Genomic DNA, 24,613 nt, shown 5'->3' on the forward strand with positions numbered 1-24,613 from the left:
GATCCAGTGATTCAGAAAATTCTCAGTGTTAGCTTCCCTTAGTCTGACCCATCAGCCTTGATTATGCACCTTTTATTCAAATAAAAACAAATACTGGGATTTTGGCAGGAGGCTTACCTAAAATAAGATGGTAGAGCTGGGCCTACACTATTTGTTTAGCAGAGCTACTCAAGCACAAGCTAATATTTTTATTTCTATCCAGTAAGACCACTTAGGTATCTGGGGACCCGCTAGCTGCAAAGGTAACAGAGGTCTCCACGGCAATACCATGAGGTCACAACTAAGGGGCTTCAGTTTGTGCACCATGTATTCTTCCCCAGAAGACCTAGAAATGCCATCCCTTCACCTTGAGAGCAGAAGAGGAGAAAACTATCTTCATTTTGGCTCTCAGCTTGTCAAGACTTAACAGCTTTAAAGCTTACATAGTACAGCTGGCCATCTTCTATGAACTGCCATAGATACAGAGGCAGGCTGGACGAGCAGCCTGTCCCTTTCTTGGGGACAGGAGATGACACTGCGCCCCCAGCACTGCTGAGGATACCCCTTGCCATATCCTCACGTACATGCCCTCACCCTCACAGAACTTCAGTCTCAGACAAGAAACAACAGATGGGAACTGACCAGCAGAAAAAGCTCAGAAAGAGGAAGAGACAACACCCTCCCAGCATGGAAGCTGTAGTCACAGCAAACTATTGTGAAGTTATTTGTAGGTGTTATGGACAGAAACAGTTTTAAGAAAAATTTGGAAAAGGATAACAAGAGCAGCTGTTTGTTTCTGAGAAGCCCCTCTATTACAAAAGAGGGCACAGAGGTTGCTCATCTGATATTCTAACAGAAGGACAACACAGGGTAGTTGTTGGCAGGACACCTGTACATGTTGCTGTCCTTCATGCACGTGTGTCCCCCTTAAACCCAAGCACTCCTAGGGGCCAGGTAACACTGAGAAATTGGATGGAAAGCCTCCCTTGTCCAGATTAGGAGAGTTACACCACAGACTGAGATAAACAGCAGACTGTAACGGTAACTTTGCAAGGTTCAACACATTCAGTGCATTTGGATGAAATTCAGTGACTTTTCAAAATAAGTAATTGTGCTAAACAGAGGAGCACTAGTACAACTTCATATGCACAGTTTGCACTATAAATATTTGTTAGTATGCTGCCAAATGAACTGGTATTTCACCTGAATTATCTTAATAGCAATTGTATTTACAAAAGATCAGAAAGTTTGAAAGCTTGTACAATGTCCAGCATAAAGGTCCAGCAGATTACTGAAGATAGTTTTCCATAACAATGGACAATATTTTGTTTCTTTTTATTATTTTATTTTGTTGTGGGGTGTTTGTGATTTGCTGGTTGTGTGGCTTTTAAGAAATGACAGACTTTTGCTCAAGCTTTCTGTATAGTCCATACAGAATAAATCTATCTTCTGACACTGTGCAATGTGAGGAAAAAAAAAAAAGTGAAGAGCTTTACAAATGTTCAATGCATATATGGGAAAGCACATTTTTATATATGTATTTTTTGTATCTGTTATGAATTTCCACGGCAGCATTCAAGAGGCAGGTGTTCAAATATGTCTTCAAATCTTGTTTGTGCCCACTTCTCTTTAGCTAAACCCACTTAGGCTAACCAGTGGATTACAACACCAGAAGAAGCAAAGATACTTGAAAATGCTCCACATGCTAAAAAAGAATGATGTTTGTATAAACAGCTATAAACATCCATACACGCTAGTTTTTAAACAATACCCTAACACTTGTTAGCAATATAAAATAATTATTCATATATTATCCTTTTGCTTTTCCAGAATCAGTGACATTTAATTTCAATTCCCTTTGAGCAACTTGTAATTAGGGCTTTATCATATTTAACTATAGGTATATAATCCTCCAAGTGGAAAAAGAAACCAAAATGGACGAGACTGTGATCACATCTCTCATTCCAAAAATATTTTTTGCCTCCAAAGCCTTGCATGGAACAAAACACTCCTGAAAATGATACAAATGGTTTTGACATTAGGAAAAGTAAACAAGCAAAATAAAGATGGAAAAATCATGCGGTCAGTTTGCAAGTGCTGTTTATTGTTTGAGGCAGGGTTAAAGCCTTTCATAAAGACAAGAACATACATGCAACCAGACTGAAAGTGACATGAGGTTATTCTCAACACCCAGCAGAACCCTGCTGCCTATAATATGCCACAGCCAAAGCATGTGGAGGCTTCAAAACAGACAAAATAATATGAACAAACTAGAATTGCTGTTATTCTGGTAACCAAGAGAGAAGACAAGTGCCCTAAATACTTGTAATAATTTTCTTTGTGGAAAAAAAAAAAGGATGTTTTTTTTTTCCTTTATCTAATATCTCCCAGGATTTCTAAGGTGAATTGGCATTTCATTGGTAACCATCTATGACATTAATAGAGGTATTACAAGTGGCTTCCATATCATTTACTTCCACATGCAACACCAGCCATGACAATGGCCAAAAACATTAGGCAACTTCTAAATTAGGAGCATCAAGTAATTTCAAACAAACCAAGAACAGCCAGACAGCAATGACACTCAACTAGGACCAATATGGATGGGTTTGGAACAGAGGGCAGAATTTTTGCATATTCCTAGGTCACTCACATTGTAACTAGCAGTGTTGAACATGATATATTTATTAGACATTGGGATCTTTTTTTCACAGTAAGAAGTTCATGATTTTAAGCATGTCCAACCTGTTTCATAGACAAGCAGGAAATATGCTACGCATTCTTGGTTTTTCACTGAAAACTTGACAGTAGCCCTTCTTATGTAGAATTCAAAAGGTATTAATCAGAACTTTTCTCTATAATATATTAGTAAAGCTGTTAATTATGTTAATTCCACCAGTTACTTTTATTGTCTTTTTCCCCATCTGAGTAATCATACCCATCTGGTGGCAATTTTATATCCCTCTTTTTAAGCTCTTTTTTCATTCCAAATTTAAGCATTTCATTTGAAATGCACTCTCTACACAAGTTAAAAATATCTTGTGCAATAAACCAGGAATAATGCACACTGTCAATATCATAATTGAGGGCTTTTTCCAAGAATAAAAAATGACCCATTTTCTGAAGGTCAGAGTAAGCAAATGTTGAGATGTAATATAATAATTAGCAAATTTTGTCTGTGAAATTGTTTAAACCCTTTTCCTTTGCATATAATCAAAAATACACATTGATAGTACTTTGCATAGCTGAAATATTTTCAGGATTTTGTTTTCCTGTTGAAAGAAAGAATAATCCATATAGGATCATTTGAGGAAAAACCAAGCACGCTCTATGAAGAGGATTTGTGTGAGCATGTAGGAGATGATAGAAACACAATCACTTAATTCACAGGGAAAAAAACTTAGAACAGTTAAGGGGCTTTTTCACCTGAAATTATAGCTTCTCTCTTTTATAAACACTTTGATATCGCCAGCCACTCTCGCTCAACAGGCAAGCAGGAGATAAACGCGCTGCTTTTGCTAAGGCGCCGACCGATGGAGCATGCTCACTGAAGCCCCAGGTGTGGCCCCTTCTCTTCTGTGAGCAGCAATTGGACCAGGCAATCCATCACGGTGCTCCTCCTGTCAGGCCGGGTGCTTGGCTGCAGCTGTCTGTCACACTGGTGGATGGGACCTGCTTAAAGGCAATCATGTCAATCTCTATGTGGCTACTCAGACTAAGATAGAAGGATGATCTTGACAGGCTTGGCAAAGTCAGCAGAAGGCACTAGAGGACTTCAGTTACATGCTTAAAATTTAGATGCAATTTTTGCTTCTCATGTGGAGGGACTGAAGAGGCATGAAAGAGTGTTGTGTTCTATAGCTGGTCATCTCTGATGAATCTGTTGCCTTCGGAATGCTTTCCATAGTAAATGTAGCGACATTTTCCCAAAATGCCTACAGGAAACAGGAAATGAATTACAATTAGGAAAGTGGTGGCACAACATTCAGAGGCACACAAACAAGGAAATTTGAAGGAGGGAAGGGAACAGTTCTCTTCTCATTCTGCATAAGGAAGTTTGTACGTTGGAAATATTCAGTATTACCATTTCAATCAGCAACTTTTAATCCATTGGGAAAACTTGTGTTCATATAGCTGCGTGAGCTATCCTGTTAAACAAATACCTGTAAGTGTCTTCAAAAATGGAATGACATCACACTAGAACATCATATGCTGTATTTTAAATCACAGTAACCCTTGACCATTTTTGAAAAACAGAGAGTCTGGATGGGACTTACATTTTGTACTGTCTGCAATCTCCCTACTATGTGTTTACATGGTATTCCTGATGATTAAAAAACAATTCAAGCGTTAATTATGCTAAATATTGGTACATATAGAGGATGATTTCAAAAATTACCAAGAACGCTGCTTTTGGGAGAAAAGGCACATTATTCTCAGTGTGTACACGAGGCAAGATGCCTGACAAAGCCTTAACTGCTGTGGGTGAGACATATATACCTGCAGATCTCACTACGTTATTCAAAAGCATCCCCTCTGGTGGTACTAAGTGGTATGTGAAAGCGTAAATTCACAGTCACATCCCACCTGTGAACATCCTCAAAGACGCTAAATTTTACTAGCAGAGCTGTTCTTTGTGCCCCCAGGCACATATAGTCAAATTAAAGTCATTTCCCATGCACAGAAGGAAGGTGAAAGAGTCTCTCCTATCCTGGGAGCGTCTGCCACAGCTGTCGCTGAAGTATGTAGTTCACCCCCATAAGGGCACACATAACCTAGCCGAAAAGAGACAATCATTGCCTTACATAAAGGGTAAAGATTAGGAAGGAGCAGATCCTCAATTCATTTCAGTTCTGGCTTGCCAGGACTCACACAGCGGGTATTGTATCCACCTGCAGTATGAATCAGATATGCAAGCTTTTATATTCTGCATCTATGTTTCCAGTGCAATGTGTGCCAGATAAGCAACTAAAGCCTTGGAAGGCATGGGATGTGGAAGATTAATGTCAACCCATGCTCTCCTTTCTTTCTCAAACATCATGGTAACACATTCCTATGGAAAACAAAACAAAAAAAAAAATGATACTCCCATCATTCACTGTGAAAAACACATTCCTCTTCAGGAGAGCAAAAAATGGGGACAAGCGCAGTGCTTGGTGCTACTCCCCTTCTCCACAGAGCCTTCTTCAATAATTTCAATTTCCATAATTTCTGTAGTGGAGCAGTTTCCACACTCAAAGGGTGATGTTATCGTCCCTAAGCAAGCATCTAACAAAAAGCCAGCTTTTCCCCCTAAACAGACAATATTCCAAGTCAAACTGCAGCAGGCACTAGATTGGAAACAAGACCATTTAGAGCTCTAAATGTAAAGGATACGAACAGTTTATTAACGGCATTCTTCAGAGTCCTTTTTCACTGGCATTGATAAAAGTCTTGTTTGAGGTCTGCCGCATTTCTTGAGGACTGGAAGTGAGACTGTTTATAGAGATGCTGGTGAGAGAGTGCTGTTTGATGAATGCTGGAGACTGTAGCTAGGTGTCAGCGCTTAGAAAATGAGGCAAGGACATGAGGTATTAATATTGTCAATGATCTCTTGACAGGAAAACAGATACTGCATTCACCGTCAGATTTAAATAGACATCAAGTGCATTAACGACAAAAGGGCAGACTTCAAACAAAGGGGGCTGTATGGTGTTGCGCTGAGCGAGTCTCCGAGTTGGCAATAACCTGATCTGAAAAGACACTGTCAGGACTACAGACAGGCCCCGAATTGTGTGCGGTGACAGAAAACAGAGATGCTGACAGAGATACTGGTGCCATATTATGCCAAGTATATTCCAGCGCTGTCTCCAGCCCTAACTAAATCTGACATCATTTCCTATCGCTTATAGTATTCTCCACTGCTCCGGCAGAATATTTCTCCCCAGACATCATTACAAACTCCACTGTAGTTTTAAAGTTACTGGCAGGCCTGTTCTGTCATGGAGGTTGGGTCTACAGGCCTAAGGATAACCTCAGTCAATCTAAATTTGGAGTTTGCTGGAGAAGTGCTCTCATTTTCACTGATATCTCAGCTACTTGAGGTGATCTGAACGCTAAAGTGTGAGGAGCTGTCACCTTGAATAAAATCCTTAAAGTAAAGACGCTCGGTTCCTGGGATGTTCAGCAAAGATGTCGGACAGTCTGGCAGCAGGAAATGAAATCCAGCTGCTGCTGCTCGCCTGGGGATAAAGGTGCTTGGGCTAGTGACAGTTAAAGTCAGCTGAAATTTTTGAACTCCTGCAGCCTACAATTGTTTAAATTAAGGAAGTGTTGTCTCCGCAGAGATTCCCTACCAAGGCACACAGCTGTGATTCGATTGCCAGGCATATTACACACACTGCTCAGAAAGTCTTGATAAAAGCGCAGTTGAAAATGTTGCCATGATACTTTATTTATCATGAAGGTTATTTGTAAAACAATAATCTGGCTCATAAATTAAATGCAGTGACTGGTTGGGTTTTGTTTTGTTTTTCCTCTCCATTTCCCACCTCCCTTTGGCAACTGCAGAAAACCAAGAACTACAAAAGGCTTATGTGCTGCAATAAGGGTTTTGATGCTAAGATATATGTGAATTTAGGAAACCTACAGCTTGCCTCCTGCCCATCTGCAATTGTACTTGTCCTTGCAGTTCAGGAGCATGAATACGGTTTTGCACACGGACAAGGGGCGGAATCAGTGACATCTGTGACTTTTGTGGTGTTTTTTAATTAAAATATCCAGCATTGGCTATAATAAGCTAAGTATACAGCCTATGCATCAAAACAACACACACCATCCTGAATGAGGTTTCTGCTCACGGTTCTGCTCACGGAATTACAACACAAGGTCTCTTGAGGGATCATCTTCCCTGAATGAGGCTTCTAATTTTTCTTAAGTAGCTGCTTCTACCATCACCACAAGCTGTTAAAACTATAATTATGAAAAAAATGCATTGGGAAAAATCATTTTTAAATTCACCCTTTATCTTTTAAATGTTTTCCCCCTTCGGAATGGATGTTCTAATTATGCTGGGTAAGTAATGACCTTGCAGTTGCTTGCATGTGTTGTGGTATCAGTCTTTCTTCACAAACACATTGTAATGTCAGCAACACCAGCTTTTCCCTAGCTGAGGGAAAACCCAATTATCCAAATAAATAAATAAATACATACATGCATACTAAAGCACATGAAAAATTGTTCAAGTCATGTTTGGTCCTTTTAAATTGGGCATGTGTTGCAGAGAGCTATTGTGCAGTTGGAACTCCGTACACTTTCCTAGAGTAGAAAAAGTTTGTAGATGTTCATATATTACAGGGAAAATGATAAAAAGAAGCTGCAATGGGATGTACTAAACCTATAGATCATACAGCCTCAGCCATAGGTCCAAATTCAGATCAGACCAACAGAAACATATGGGAATTGTTATCTGGTAGCATCTCATTGTCTATCTTGGTTCACGCTTTTTCCTAGTAAATAACTGCTCTGTACCTATTAAAAAGCACCTCTCAGCCATCACAGCTGGGGCAGCTGCTAGCAGCACAGCCTTCTCCAGTAGCATTCAGTTTTCCTTAAAAAGTAATTACTAAAACTAAGTAGTCAAGCCAAAACTTTTGCCACCCCCCTCCAAAACTATTGCCACATCTGCCCAAGATCCCCCTAAGGCACCCATTTTAACATCAAATGTTTTTAATAAACCCCTCTGCAACTGCAAACAGCAAAGTATTCACAATTAAAATTGTCTGTCAAACATTGGCTTACAGTACACAGCAGGGATTACATTTCAGCATACAGTCCTCTGCCTGTCTCTCACACGGGCTAACCACAGGTCCTCATACTAGGTAGGCACTCTGGTCAGATAAAGTGCAGTACTTAACACACAGACTTGATATTCTAGCAGGATTCCACTTTGCCTAAGTTTAATTTGAGTATGGTACCTAAGTCCTCCACTGCCAATTTGTATTTGATCCATATTCATCTCTTTTTCCACACCCTGCTGTTGTATAGTTTTGCTATGGGCTATTAAACAGCTGCCATGTTCCACCAAGAAGCTGCGTGCATTTCAGTGTGGTTATACTACCAGTCTGTAAATTGTTTTGAGACCCTTCAGGATGAAATATCAATACCATTATCATTTTTTTCATAGGCACTTGGGCATTTCCTACAATTAATGAACAGAAGTTGCAAAATTCCCTGAAATATTAATATGAACTTCCTTTACAGGAAATAATTCCCTACCTACAATATTCAGAGGAGAATAAATACCTATCTACAAACAGTTTCACATCTACAATGCTACTGATTTAGGCAAAACACATCCATCAGCTGCTACAATTTAAAACTCTAAAACTTTTTTCTCTAAGGGTATAAGTGAAGCTAGTTTGAAACAAAAATCCTTTTGCACAGGAATTTAATGTTTTTTTCATTTTATGTTTATCTTCATGTAAATAATAACTTTATGTCTAGTTGACAATTTCTTATCTTGAATTTCACTTTGATATTTTATAAGAAATGAGACACTAGGGTTTCTCAAGAAATTAGGAGCCTAATCCTACAGACCTTCAATAGCACATAAGTTCTCTCTTTTTTTTCCCTGCTAAATCAGGACTATTAGATTATATATATATTCACAGTCATTATAGTCAGAATAATTTCTCTTTAAAAAAAATAATTATACCTGAGCTATTTATTCTAAAATCATCATTAAGAACATTAAAGCATCTGAATGCTGTAAAAAGCATCAAAATATTTTCAAACATACTCCTTCAAAATATTCACTTTTTAATCCTCAGTAAATCATTTCTGGCACAAATTAATTGAAATGGACCATCTAGTTATTTAAAAGCAAGTAAATGAAACTAAAAAAAAAAAAAGAAAAAGAAAAAGAAAAAACAAAAAAATGAAATTCAGGTAAATCAGCCTGGTATTCAGTGAGCATAAATCTGTGCAAAGCTTCACAAGGGTGGGAACCTGAGGAGGGTGCTAGAGGGAGGAGAGATGCTAAATATCTCACGGTGACAGGAAAAAAAAAAGAATAAACAAAAAGTTGACTTGGGCCCAAGTAGTGAGTTTTTAGTTCCAAGTAGTGAGTTTTTAGTTCTACTGAGTCTTGTGGCTGTAATAGCAGGGAGATACTTTACAAATGAAAAAAAAAAAGAACCTCCCCTTCCCCAAATGTTGAGTGCTTGTCCAAGTCACTCACTCTTCAAAGGTTCATTCACCTGCTTTAACTTTCACACATTTATGCATTTGTAGTAGGTCCTTTTAGTTGTTTCTGTAAAAATGTAGAAAATACATTTTTATAAAGAACAATAGTCTGAGCAATTTAGGAACAAGAAATCACTTACCTTTGGAGATCTCTTAGAGCCAAAAGCAGAAAAGAACACTTTTTGAGTTATGTTTTTGACCCATAATCTGTAAAATCAGCCAATTAATTACAAATTTAAAATGATAAACTTATTGTAGGACAAGAATGGAGGGAATTATAGACAGGCTTTTTGTTCTTCATGATTACTTTTGGTGGAACAAAACAAGTTTCTATTGAATATGCTCCAGCCTGTGAACTTTCTGACACAAGAACATGAAAAGATCAACTGTAACGTAATAAAAAGTGTAAGGGACCACCTGGGTCACTAAGTCCTCCTCAGAGCAGCCAGGTACGTAACACAGAGAGTCTACTCAAGCTTTCACCCTGCCCTACCAAGATAAAACGCAGTGACACACAGCAAACAGACCACTGTCAGTATGGAGGAGCTGAAGCTCAAAAACTGCAACGTGACATGGAAAAAGAACAGAAGAGCTGCCACTGTCATTGCCAATGTGAAGGAATCCCTGACCACTACAGTTCAACCTGTTTGTTGTGACTGCAGTTTCCAAATGCCCCACTACAGGTTGCAGTCAATACACAAGAAGAATAAAGTGGGCATCTGCTACAGTCTGCATCACTATCCTGTATCCATTTCTTTTGTCTTGCCTATTTTGACCTATAAGCTTGTGAGGACCTCATGGGGAAGACTCAGTACCTTTCAATACGTCCTTTTGGCAGCAGAAACAACTGTCCTAATCACAACCCTCCCTCTGTGGGTTGCAATGCTAAAGGAAGGTAGCCTTCATGCTCAGGGGAGATGAATTGCCTCTTTGCTCTTCTCCCTGCACAGGGATTCCAAAAAATGATAATATTTTCCTCTGGACACCCTACAGCACGGGGCATGAAGTGGTCCTTCAGACTGAAAGAAATTACTGAATGGCACAAAATTAAATCCATATCCATTCTGTGGCAATGGTGTTGGAATTACACACCTAAGTTAGAGCTGAGAGGAATCAGGGCAGGCAAACTAAGACCCAGAATTATTGCAAGTATCCTGCACAGACAAGTACTGCGACATGTCAAGTCTCACTGGCCTGTTTGTAGGAAGGGGGGAAAAAGGGGGAAGTGAGAGTAGGGGAGGGGAAGGAAAGCAGTCAACAGGGAGACATTGGAAAAATTTGCTATGAAGGTGATAGGAATATAAAGATGTGAAGTTTGCATCCCAGGCCAAGAGAGCTGCATAAATGTTCAGTGTAAACTAGCAGTCAAGCTGATGTGTGATAAAGTGCAGCCTGCTGTAAATACACTTCAGGGCTCCCAATGCAGCTGGGGATGAAACTTGTAATTTGGAAGGGGGGAGGGAGGGGGAAGTAAGAGAAAAAAGAGTAAAGAAAAAAAAATGCACTGCAAGCTTTTTCTCACATAATCTGTTACTGGAAAATTGAGAAGCTTGTCCAAGTCCGTGGGAATAAGCTGATGAGCTGATACTTAATAATAAACCATATTGTGTCATGGTGCGGAGTCATCTAGATCCATTCAGGCCACAAACTATATTACTTTATACAGCCCTGGCTGACATACATTTAAAGCCCTCTACACATTAAGGAGCCATTAGGCTGACAGATTAAAAGTTATCTTGGAGCTAATGTTTCCATTATGCATATCCTGGCAGTGGAACAATCAACACACTGTTCCTCAGATGTCATACTTTGTTTAAAAAAAGGGTAGGGGGGAGAAAAGGGAGAAAGGAGGGTATCTCTCCCTCCTTGAATGACATTGACATGATCAGCTTTGATCTGGGCATGTGCTGTCTACAGATTCTTTACTGTTGGCTAAAATAGGAGCATTTAGGGCATAATACTTTAAATCATTAACCAGTCCCGTACTCCTCTGGGTATCGTTGTTACAATTTAAGGTCCCACACTTGGGATTTCTTTGGAATCTTTCCATGCTTATTGTAACCATCATCAGAGAAATATGTTGGGGGGTGTGCGCATCTGTCTCTCTAATGAAAATGAAGTAAAAAGTACCAAACAAAAAATCCAAATGCTTTTGTCTCTTTACTGTGTCTTTACAGTTTTTACACTCTCGGATAATGTCATGGATTGAATTAATCCAGACTTTACAACAAAATATTTCTTGTTGAATATGCTGACATTTTTAGGCAGATGTTTTTAAATACTCAGGCACATAAATTGTATATTCAGTGAGGTACTGCAGTCAAAGAAACCCAAATACACAGAAAATACCAGCACACCAGATATTACGGATTAAATGACACTTAAATTCATATATATAGAATACCACTCTTGAGGGGGATGGAGGAAAAGAAGTATGGGTTCATAGTTCTTTTAGTCTTTTGAACACTTCTGCATATACCTCATTTTCTCGTACTGGTCTAAATAAAAGCAGTAGACTAAAAGCAGAATAAATTACTGTAAGGATCCAGTGCCAATCAGGTTGCATCTGTTAAGCATCCTCCATCTCTCAACCAACGTCACAAAGGCTGCACTGCTTTCTTTTGATGGTCAAGCACCCAAACTGGACCAGTAATTTCATCCACTAGACCACCAGCCGCTCCCCGCCAGCAGCTCCACGCTGAGAGCAGCAGCACTAGAGGGCAGCATGCATTTGTCTAAAAAACGGACCACACCAGCAAGCGAAATACGCCGCGCTGACAATTAAAGCAATACTGTTTGTTAGTTTTGCAGCCAATTTCTTGTTCTGTCATGATCAAAGCCTATATTCATACAGTCTTTGCTTTCAGCCTTTCGCCCAGGAGCCTGACTGCTGGTTGGACTAACCTTAGTGAGCATCAGTCTGTGTATACAGATGGCTGCAGAAGGATGTCACCGGGCAGTGGTCTGAACAAAAGGCTCAAAATGTTGTCCGGGGGGAGGTGATGGCCGTGCACACCACCGGCTCCCAGGGCAGCTGGGGTGGCACTTTGTAGTCCCTCACAACATAAATGTTAGTGCTGTTTTCAACAGTCTATTACTTTTGATAATGCACTGGTGTGATCACTGAAGCGACATTAAGAGACACTTTTAATACCTTTGGTATAGTGGGCAAGGAGGTTATATATTAAAGTTCAGCTGTTGAGCATACACTCACTATATTAATGTCCAAAATTTTCAGTTAATTTGGCTAACATATGCAAAAATGGCATTTCTATAGGCTGCTCTAGACTTTGGGCAACATTCTACTAATAATATGTACATTAATCAGCAATGGAATTAAACTATAAAGAATGACAGGGTCATTAAGAAAACAGAAAGTGAATATAATTATATTTTACTTCACAAACTTTAACCATGCACAGATTGCATTACAAGTAAATGTAAGGGGGGAAAAAGAGGGAATTAAGCTCTTTTAGTAACTGTGATAGAATTAAACAAATGTACCGTGATTTATGTGGCAGAAAGCAAACTTTTGGAATAATTGTTCGGAAAGTCTACAAGCATTCCAATAAAATTACAAATTCTTATATGAAAAAATTTGAGCAGCAGAGCCCTTCTGGAGAGTTTAGACATAAATTTGGCTCATCTCATGAGTAAAACTTGCTTTTGGATCTCAGATGTGTTCCTGCTGGAGGAGTTCACATCAGGAAAAAAAAAGCCATACAAAACTTAGTCTGGCTCAACTGGTTTGAAATTTCTCAAGAGAGTCATCTGAAATAAAGACAAGTTGCTTTTTATTTTTAAAGCTGGGAAAGAAAGTCTCTCAAATAAAATTAAAGAGCATAATGAAATAGTGCTGCTGTCACATTATGATACAGTTAAGGGAACCTTCTTTGCATGCTGTTACTTGCTCCCTCTATAAGCCCTTCCTCAGAAACAAACGAAACATTTAACTCATTGCTAATGATAGGATTGCTATGATTCTTGCTAATACAAAAACAAACACTCTTAAGAAGCTGATACTACAAGGCCCTGGGTTCCCTTGATTTCCAGTAGAAGCTAAAGGCATTTAGCACTCTGTAAGACACATCTGGACCCCAAATAACTGGTGAACTCCCTTCCCTCTTGTAGCTATTGCTGTATAGCACCAGATGAAATCAGAAATGCATCTGGATCCAAGCACCCTAAACGTTCACTAAATGCCTAGTTCTCTGGACTAAGACTGGGCTTGTCTCTTAGCATAATTTAGTTCTATGCTATATCACATCTACACCACCATAGCCTATTGCCAAATCCTTACTGGCCATAGTCTAATTCCCAAACACTGCCTGCCTCCAATACTGAATGCCAAAATATTGTCATGGTTTCCTATCTTCAACTCTCTCCCCCTTCCTCAGCCTCCTTTTACAAATACGCTAATGAGAGAGGTGCTGAAGGTTAAATCACAGAGGACAGCAGAATGCAGTTTACAAGCACACTTGTAGCCTCTATGGAAGCTTTTGCTAAAGATAAAAGATAGGAGGCTAAGGAATAGCTCAAGAGAGGCACATTAAAACCCTTCCATTAGGGTCAGAGTTATTAAAGTTTAGTCAAAGCACCAAAGACTTTCTAACAAGTATTTTGCTTAGTAAATGTTTTGCACTGGAGCACGGATATTGGTGAGAGCTTTTGGAGTGTGTCAGTTAATCAGTATTCACCCGCTTTGACAGCTTGAAATATTATTCACTTATTTGGCTGGTTCAAATTTGTCAGACTTGACTATGTCGTAAGTTAACATGTCCCCATATTAAAAAGGAGCCAACTGGCAAATGTGCACATTGGACCTAATAAAACACATCTGGCCAAACAATCAAGCAACACTGATCACTGTATCACTCACAAGCACAAATTAACAGCGACTGTCTGTGAGACTACCAAGCTAAACAGGAAGCAATAACCTACTGCCTACTGCCTTACCAAATAGCCTTTAAATGGTTAACTGAAGGATAAAGCCTCCACAGCATTCTGTTTCCAAGACAGTCAATTGCTTGATTAAAGCCACATAAACATTTTAGATGGCTTAGGTCATTTGCTGATACAAGTGGAAGAATTGCTTAGGACAGAAGCTGTCTCCCAACCCTGAGAATGGTTTTCTGCCAAGGAAGCCGCATCTGCCACAGGAAGGCCATTTAGGCAATGGCTCTCACAGGTAACACTCCTCACCTCTACTCTCATAGTGGATGACACTGAGACACAGAATCAGAAAGCGCTATGGAGGTAGCAGCTATACTGGAATTAGCCATCACGTGAATTTGTCTGGAGAGCTGGTCACGTACAGCCGCTGTTCGGTTAAACATATCAAGGAGCAGGGTATGTGACTGCTGCTGTTAAAACCTGGGCTTTGTCCTGCAGGAGTAAGTGCTAGGAGCGGTATTATTAGGCACACCAACTTCCACGGCATCCTTTGTGCTCTCTGACTGCAGCAATACACAATACAACTGCCCTGCTGAAGACCTCAAAGATCTCAAAAGCAATAACAGAAAAAAATTATTCAAGGAAGATCTTTTTCAGGAATAAGGAAAGTTTAACCACTTACATGTGTGCAGTGAACCCTCTGGTCCTTTCAGAGGCTCCTGAGAAGTAGCTATACGCTACTGAAGTATTTCAGTCTTTGGGCAAAACAAACTTGACATCCCGGTTGGCATCTCTGCTGAGAACAGACACAGGCCTTACCCAGAAAACATCAAACGTGACTTTCTGCTAGCTGTGGCTGGAATGAAGCTGAATACTGAAGGCAGGGGGAGGAGAGGTCATCGAGGAAGCAGTAGTTAACAGGGTAAAGTGAGTGTCATAATCCCCAAATTGCAGTTGGACTGAATGTTTTCAGACAATTTGCCTGTCTAAACCAAGACAGTATCATTTTTCTTTCTTCTAGGAGAGGGTTAAGAATAATCTGAAGCTTGGAAAATGGCTGCTGTTGATACTAGTGAGGCCTTCTCTTTAACTAGATCCTTCAGGAAAAAACAAATTAATCAACAGCCAGCTGAAGTGGGTTTAATGATTGCATTCTGCATACAATCAGCTTTTCCCTTTTCAAGGGCCATCAATATGTCAAGGGAAGACATATCTGAAGGATATAGCTCTTAACATCAAGGTTATCTATTCTCCACAAGGCTCCCACTCCTTACTGGGCTGATACTTTACACTGCCTGTGTCTAACATTTTCATCAACTCTGCAATCAATCAAGGTAATAATGTTGTGCAAAAAATCAATTAACAACGCAATTAAACTTTCCTTATTATCTCAAAGGGCTGAAATAATACCTAAAGGGAAGATAGACTCACTGAATGCAGACATCCATAACCCAATGTGAAAGTGAATTATGAGGTTAGACAGATGCAGGCATGTACTGGCGCTGTTATTTTCAAAGGGATATATCTCATCTAGGCAGCGTATCAGTCACCACCAATCCCATACCCTAAAATTCCAAATTACTTTTAAGAAATATACGATGTGCAATACCCATTTCATATTCTCTTTTAGAGATAAACCCCCCAAAATCTGAACAGGAGTATTATTCAAAGACAAAATGATCTTTCAGAGAGAACATAAAATATAAAAGCTATAATAACATTTACATCTGTATACCACCCGTGTCTGTAAATGCAGGTCATCAATTATACATAATCTGTAGTGAATAAGGAACAGAAGAAGTGGCACAACATTTAAAGCCCAAAGGCTCAGATTTGCAAATACCTTGCATCAAATATGCTGAAGGAAGAGCCCCAAAATAAACACACGCAGCAACAACAGCGAGGCCTAAAGTATCATTCACCGAAGATAAGACAGAGTACTTATATTATTGTGTAATTACATTCAACCCTCATGGAAACATCATTCCCAAGAGCTGAGAGTTTTAAAGTGCATTGAAAGAAGACAATTAACCCCTTGCTGCTGGGAGGATTTGGGTTTTAGCATAAAGATGTTAAGGATCGGGGCACTCAGTACACTGACACAATAGAGTTAATATAGTTAGAAGCCCAGGTGCAATAGTCTTGTGTCAGAGCTGCACAGATGAGGATTTGCAGGAAGGAGAAGAAAGAAGAGTAAAGAACACATCTAAAAATTAATTACCATATGAGTGATCTTACTAATCCCCAGGGACAAACAAAAAACACTGCTATACAAAGAAAATGACCACAACCAAGCTAGGTGGGTTTTTTTGTTTTTTTTTTTTTGACACCCATCATTTTCTATCACACAACCTCAACAACCCTCCTCGCCCCCCCCCTCCCCTTCTCAACACACACACTGCCTTTAGCCTCTGTTTTGATTCAACGTCGGCAAAAAGATAATGAAAACAGAAAAAAAAAATAGGAAAGGGAAATTTATGGCAGAGTGACAAGCTAGGATCACATCCTGCAATAAGCTCAGGAACGTTCAAAAAAGGAAAAGGTTTCCCTTAAACGCTGCACTTTGAATTCCTCTATCAAAGGGCTCTCTGTGTCTGTGTTCGCAGAGGTGTTCTATGAAGCAGTTCTCCCAGCAGGGTTTGCTTAAGCACATAACAGCTGCAGTTTAGAAATGGTCTATTCTTACAATTAGCTCATGTAGTGCAAGTGGCTTGTTTGGACCAAGAACATCTTTTGTTGTTGTTGTTGTTGATAATTCTCTCTGGTTTTGTCTTTGTCTTGCACTTCCTGCTCTTCTTGCTGCTACCCCCCATGCTGTGGAGTCAGTCATGGGTGAGACACAAACGTGAATTCAAAACAAAATCTTCCACAATTTTTGAAGCCTTACACACTTTTCCTGCATGGGTTTGGGGCATTAATATTATTCCAGGATTAGAGAATTCAACCATTACTATCTTAAGGAACATAATTAATATGTTTTCATTTTCAATGACTTCATTGTGGGTCTATCAACTGGAACCATTCCTGCTGTGTATTTGATTCCACTGACGATGGGGTGTGTTGGATTTTAAATGATGTGCTAGCACTTCTGTTCCCTATATACTCTAGTTTATGTGTTATTCATGACTTGCATTTGGAGACACGGATGATACACAGATGTAAATGTTATTAAAGCTTTTGTGTTTCAGATTCATTGTGAAAGACTTCTTTGTTTTCAGATAATTCTTTTAACCATCACAAATAACCAGCAATACATGACATTGTCTTGAGACTTTTTTCTTACCCGTTGAGCTTTTGATGAAGAGATTTTTTCCCCCCTCCCTAATGCTTTCTCTTCATCAAAATAAAATACAGGATAAACTGACAGACAGCAGAGTTACACCTGCAGGATAATGTAGATGTAAACCCCTTTTTATATACACTCATTAGACAAAACTAGAACCAAAAGTTACTTCATTTTTGAATAGCTGTCAGGGCTGTGGGTCCCAGTTCAGGAAGGTTGTGACTGGAATCTTCCTCTAACACCACATTCATATTTCTCAGAAATTCAGGATGAACACAGTAAAGAAGAAGGTACTACATCAAATCTTGGCTCCCTAGCTTCTTTTTCATTTAGATTCAAATCATTTTAGAATAATAGTTTTATATTATTATTAATATTTTAACTATAGGACTGACATTTTTGCATCAGTTTTGCACTGGTGTTATGTAGGAAAGAAGTGAAACACAAAAACATACATAAATACACAGTACATATCAGCCTTGCAAAACATTAGCCAGCCAGTAGTCTTGGGCATTTTTTTTTGATGGACAGATAAAACACCATTAAATTTTTCATCCTCACTTATTAAGGCAAAGGGTGAGCAGGTAGATTTGTGTGCCTGGGCTGGTAAATCTTCAAGACAGCTGTGTGAGGCTGCTGCACTTAAGTACATATATACACCCACGTAACTTTGAACTAAAAGAAACATGCCATCAAAAAGCCATGTTTAATCACTAATAATTCTGTCGTTTGACAATATTTTTTCATACATGTTTAGATAGTTTCTTGAAGTTGAACCTCTCTCCAAATGTGAAGTTTTAAAGCTCTCCATTTGTTGCTTTTTGCATTAAAAAAATCTTTTTACAGAAGTTTTTTTTTTTTATTCCTCTATTTTATCCATTAAGCCTATAGTACATAGCAGCAGCCTCTCTGTAGAAATTAAATACACAGAAACCACAGTAAAAAGAATATTTTTGGATATTCTTTGACTGAAATTCAAACTTCTTGAGAAATTCTAACTTCGAGTAATTTACTCAGATAGTATGATGGGTTGACCAAGAAAATAACTTATGTTTGCTGCTGTGGGAGTAGTGTGCTGGATAGTGGCATATCAACACTCCCCAACAGCCCCTTTTACAAAGGATTTCATATTTTATTGTGAATAGTTACTGAAAAGGGAGTGTTCTGTCTCATGAGACTCGAACTAGTGTTACCCAATCTTTACCTCTGATTTTATGCTAGCACCACTTCTGTTTGGTGCAATCTTATTAATAATTTGATATAGATACCTGCTGTTTTACTTCACTAATAAAGGTTACCAGAAAAACTGCTTTTGAGCTTTATGGAACAGAAAATTTTTGAAACTGAACCAAATTTTAACTTAATTTAGCAACACACTGCAACCCTGCTTCTGTGTCTTTGATACTTCATTACGACAATGATAAGGCTGCAAACTTCCCCTTCACCAGTCACGTTAAAGTCAGCTCAGAACTATGCAGTAGACCATATCTCATGGCCATGGAACAGTATGCCATGGCTCAGTTGTCTCCCATTGCATTCCAGGTAAATCCTAACCATTGTGTGATGTGGCCATAAAATGGAAGGAGAAACCCACTGCCTACCACAGGATATAAGATTATGAGAAAGATCAGGAGAAACATCTGGAAGTATCATCAGATACTGGGTCACTGAGGCTAGAAAGCTACTCTGTTTAGGACAAGTGACGCAGGGGCACGGGGGTGGGGCGGAGTGGGCAGGGGGCCAGAGTGGAGAAGACAATTTTTACATTATTTCAATCCTGTGCTGCACTAAGTTCTTTGGCCTTTGCAAACTGTCTGGCCAATGTCCAGTCTTTTGCTAACCATGGTGTAAACATATTTATTTATGGACTTGCTTAAAAATGCAAATAGTTCATCATCCAGGAAGTAGACAAGATTAATATTTCCAGATGCTTCTTCAACAATTAATTCTGTTACCAGGAAGCAGTCTGTAACATCTTATAAACACAATACTATCACTCTACATTACTTAGCCAGATCTGGCTTTATTCACAGTGTCAGTAGCCACCTTATGTGAAGTAGAACCTAATACCACATACCAAGCTGATTCTGAGACTAATATTGCTGTTAAAATGAAGTTGCTTACCTGCTGAACAGAAGTGAGATACATTGAGTGCCTTTGAAGAAGTATGAAAAATCTGCCAATACATCTGTTTGCCTTAAACAGTCATTGGTGAAGCCAACAAAATATGTCTGAAGATGTATCATGGAGTGGGACATTAGGCATCAAATCTCTAACAGATGATTCGCTGAACTAGTAAGAGCAATGATTTAAGTGAATGGAATATTTAAAAGAGATGATAAAGTCAAGACAGGACCAGGCTACTCACGAAAGAAACAAACCTTGAGACCATTCTCCCTTTCTTCTATAGTACACATTACCAGAAGTTTCATGAGACCACTCTAGACCCTCAAGCATCCATTCAGATAAGATCAGTCAAGAAAGAGGGTACTAAAAGAAATTACAGAAAGATGCTAGAACATGATCTTCCTTTTTTCTTCCATTTATTAGAGTTTTTGTTTAACATGGAAGAAGTTTGTCTTCTAATAAGACCAAATGATATGACAACAATTATATATATTTTTTTAATATCTACAGAAAAATTCATGTGGAATTCCACATAGCCAAGTGACTGTGCAGGCCTGGTGAATGTGGCACTCTTGGATAACCTCCTTCCCCATTTATAGCAATGATGGGTAAGTCCTGGACACACATGGCTCTAAAATTTATTGACTTCAAGTGCAATTAATATCCAAGCCTCTGGGAAGCTTATATAAAGCTATTACTCTGTTCAAAGGAGGGAGGGAGGGAAGGAGGAGAAAAAAAAAAGGGGGGGAAAAAAAGACTATCAAATAGTTGTTCTGAAAGTTATTTTTTTCAGGTTTTTCTTTGTCTCAAAAAGAAGGGTGGGGGGGAACCACTCCGTAATTATAAATCTTCTGAAATTCTAACTCAGGAAAAGACTTTTCAAATAAAATGCTTCCCAGAAAAGAATATTTGGCAGAGGTTGGCTCTTGTTTTCCCTAATAGCCATTAAAAGTCTGCCCTAGTAAACCATTTTACTGCAACGTTTGAAATTGTAGAGTTTACATTTTATTTAATGAATAGTTGCAGAGCATTAAAGCAACATCTCGTCGGCAAAACAGCTCCTTATCCTCGCTTTGTCTCAATTGGTTTTTTTACATTTCATTTTCAATGACATGTCAGCCGTCTCTCACCAACCTCAAAGGAAAGTTGAATGCGGGGCTTACAAAGTTAAGCTGACATTTGCTCTCTTCCAATAAAAAATATTTAGTCCATTAAACATAAATACCTGTCATTATGATACATGGACTGGGTACAAGCCTCCCGTTTCCCTCTGATGTTTATTACATCCAAACAACTGCAGTGCCTGCATGTTTTCAACTTTAGTGTATTGATTAAACTTTTAAATGGCTGCCATATAACCCAGGGACATCAGGAAGATTAATTTGCGTCAATGTTCATCTGTAATTCATTAGCCATTTATTCTTTACAACCACATGGGCTATCAAGAAAATGCAGGCCATTTTTCACTCTGCACAGGCTTGGGAACAGATCCTGAAATTTGTGCTGCATACAAATAAGCTCCCCAGGCCCGGCCACTTAAACTGCTTGGTTTTTCAGAAGTTAAAGTTGGGAACAACAGCAGAAAAAAAGGAACATAAAAAAACAGAAATGGACAAAATATACGTCCTCAGGGTACAAGGGATTTAACTGAGTTTGTCCACTGTCTTTTCATCCATGGATTATGGTTTCTTATTTCAGTCAGATTAAAATAACTGAAACTTGTTTCTGTGCAAAGGCCATAAATAAAATGAGTTGCACCCCCCCTCTAATATCTCCTAAGATGCAGTTACTTGGAGAAAGCTGGAAAGTGGTAGTGAAGTATGAAAAGCTCATGCCTTAAGGAGGTTGTAGCTGTGAATCTAAGAAAAGGATACAGCTTTAACCAACTCTCACATTTATTGTGGATTCCAGTCCTGCCTTTATTTGGTAGAATGCCCAGCTAAATATTGGTATGTTTCCTTAGGGTAGAGGTAAGCCATCTGGCTCCTTGATTTGCCCTACTGACCCCTTGGCACAGTATGAAGTGCATATTAAATAAGGAAAAGGAAAGAGAACAGCTATAAAGCAAACAAAAATGCACATGAATGTTACATTTACAACATGGAAAGATCAATGAAATGCATCCTGATTTCTTTCCTCTTTGCTACCTATAAATAAAAGAGTGTCACAGTGTGAGCTAAACTCATTGTGGTACAGCATTAGACTCATTGTGCCTAATGGCAGTAATTTAGATCCCAAAACTGAAGATCTGATATAAGACAAAGCTGATAGGTTCCCTGTTCCACCCTGTATCAGAGAAATCTCCAGGTGGGCTTAATACATCATCTAGGATTTAATGATCTCCATCTACAGCAACAATCCCTTTGCTGCCATCTTATAAACATGGATTTATGCATATATTTGAAAGCAAGGAAGTATGAGACAATTTGCTTCTAGTACCAGCAATGGACTTACTGTTAAATATCAACCCAGGCGAAGAGAACCCTGAAGAGAGCACCTGAATCTGGCACAAACCTAGCCATGGCATAGGTGCAAAAGAGCCATTCTAAATAAGCTACACAAGTATGTAGCTTCAGAAAGTTTGGGGAAGAGGACAGTCAAAACTACAGCCCTGGAGCTCTGGGAGACCTAGGGCCAAAGAAAGATTTTCTACAAAGATTTGGAAAAGGTGCACCCTACACATGTGAATGACAAAACATCTGCTGTGAAGGTGTTGTACTGCTTGTTGCAGGCCTCACCACGGAAAGGCTGATGCCATGCTGAGCCTGCCTGTGCAGTATTGCTTGGGCTCCTCACACTCTTGTGAGCTATGATCCCATCACAGGATGCTCTCTGCTAAGGCACAACGGGGAACAAATTCTAACCAAGTCCAAAGAGGGCAGAGGAGGTGACACTGGATCCAAACAGCCTCCCTCCTCTGTGAAGCAGCATGAGATTTTGGCCTATATCTTCAAGCAGTACGAGGAAATAAATGCTGCCCTGCCACTATATAACCAGCCAAAAAACTGCCATTTGGTGCATGTCTCGGCAATTTGTATACCACTATGTATATAGGCAGTCTGCAGGTGGCACTGCTAAGGAGCATTTCTGTCAGTTGACTGCCTTGTAAGTGCCGCCAAATAAGTGACCTTAAAATAAATTACCAGATATGTTGGGATGTAGTCAAAGTGAATCTTGGATACGCTTTTGTATTTTATAACATGCTTGAAATTTAGACTGAGTTCACTGAAAGATTCATTATGGTTCATCAATCTCACAAGCAAGCCTGAGCTGATTTGTGGTTTCATTTTGCACAAATACTTACTTCTAATAGGCAGGAGAAAATTAAATGAGTTTTGGTCAGATATTTGGATTCCTTTGAATCTGAAAGTCGAGTCAAAAAGAATGTTGGGAAATGAGCCAGTTACAAAGCCATATGGACAAGGAAAAAAGTCAATTTATACAAAGCTGGATAGTTTTATGCTGTACACATAACCTGAGTCACTCTGGTCTGCATCTTGCCCCACCGCACAAGGAAAAGATGAATTTCAGTTTCATGGGTTTTATTTTGTTTTGGTTTTATCAGCTTTAGTTAGACCTTCAAAATAATATAAATATAATTTGTTTGTAGTGAACTAATTTCCTGCTATGACAGGAGACATACCAAGAGATTCAGCAAGGAAAATACCCTGATAACAAGTGGGATGGGAATACTGCAAAATTTACCTAGCTTAAGTAGAAAAAATATGCAATGGTAAAACCACAACTTAGAATAAGAAAAGCAAAGCAAATTGTAGCACAACCATCGAATTTCTATCACATCACAAAAAATTCAAATAGTATGCAAAACATTTGCAGGTGTCCCAGAACAGAGCTACTATATAGCCTGTGGAAGAGTTTTCAACTTACTTGTGCAGGTTAGCAAAAGCTACCTCATGGTACTACCAAAGATAGTGCTTCCTTAGAAACTTTCACCTTTATTTTTCAATTTGCTAGCATTAACTCACCGTATGACACAGTTAAGATGCAACAAGAGGTTGGGATCCAGCTCTTTAACTTAGCCAGTGTACCTCGCAGGCTGTGTGCCATGGCCCTGTGGCACAGGAGCTGGGTACCACGGCTCACCATCGCATGGGAACTCTCTCACGCTGCAGAATCTCTGAATGGGAAGAGTAGGTGGCTTTGAACTCGTGCTTGCACCAGGGGGGCTAAAGCAGTGGAGCTCAGGACTCAGCCATTTGTTTTCATTTTCATATAATGATGTGTCTGGCTCTCATGGTTGCACAGAAAACTGTATCAACTCGAACCATATGTTAACTGAGGCAGCAATATGTTCTTAAATTGGCAGACAGCTCAAAATGACAGTTCAGCAAGATGTGAACTATTTTCAATCATCTCAATAGGGTGTTAACTCTGAAACCTAAACATTGCCTGTATATATATTTTGTTAACTGTTTCACTACTAAATACTTTGAACAAGATCAATAATCTTTTCCTCCATACTTCTCCAAGACCCAAATATCCCAGCTTCTCATCTGAAAGCATCTCTCTCTATAAACATTGGCCTAGTTACATACTCAGCTCAATCATTTTGAACAGATCACAATTAATGTATTTATCCTTACACAATCATGAGGCAGTGAAGTGCTGTCATCTCCTTTTTAGAGATGGAGAAAAAAATGCAAGAACATGATACAAAGGAAACAGAAGACAGATCAGCTGTGCTTAAGCCTTTTGTCTGAACCAGTAGATTATCCTTTCCTTTTACACGGAAGTTATGTGGAGACAGTGAAAAATCCACTGAATTAAAGTAAGTAACCGAGGCTGAATATTTAAGAGAGTAGTATTATCCATATCTGTAGTAGATTTATTTTTTAAAAGGTTGTGTGTAGTTCAGTTTAAATTAATTCAGCTCTTCCACTGAATGCCATAGGATTTCCAAGGATTTGCTCAAATTTAAGGCCAGCTTACCACAGAACACCAAATCTTGTGCCCTTACCTCTAGCTGGTTTATTAATACAATGTCTTAGCTTTACGCTATAGCACACAATAAAATAAATATAAGACAAATGCAAATTTTAAAACCAACAGAGCTTGGTCAAATAAATACAGGATCTGGATCAGTAA

General features: G+C 39.0%; 1 protein-coding gene across 1 annotated transcript in view; it reads right to left on the reverse strand.

Annotated features, from left to right (window-relative positions):
* Positions 1 to 2,062: 2,062 nt before the first annotated feature.
* Positions 2,063 to 24,613, reverse strand: part of LRMDA (leucine rich melanocyte differentiation associated) — a 667,294-nt gene continuing 644,743 nt past the window's right edge. Inside the window, exon 7 of the mRNA XM_035542562.2 lies at positions 2,063 to 3,914. Within this exon, the coding sequence (XP_035398455.1) occupies positions 3,835 to 3,914 (80 nt within the window). The 3' untranslated portion in view covers positions 2,063 to 3,834. The remainder of the gene's footprint in view (positions 3,915 to 24,613) is intronic.

The sequence above is a fragment of the Cygnus atratus genome, chromosome 7 (genome assembly GCF_013377495.2).
Source record: "Cygnus atratus isolate AKBS03 ecotype Queensland, Australia chromosome 7, CAtr_DNAZoo_HiC_assembly, whole genome shotgun sequence".
Taxonomy (NCBI): domain Eukaryota; kingdom Metazoa; phylum Chordata; class Aves; order Anseriformes; family Anatidae; genus Cygnus; species Cygnus atratus.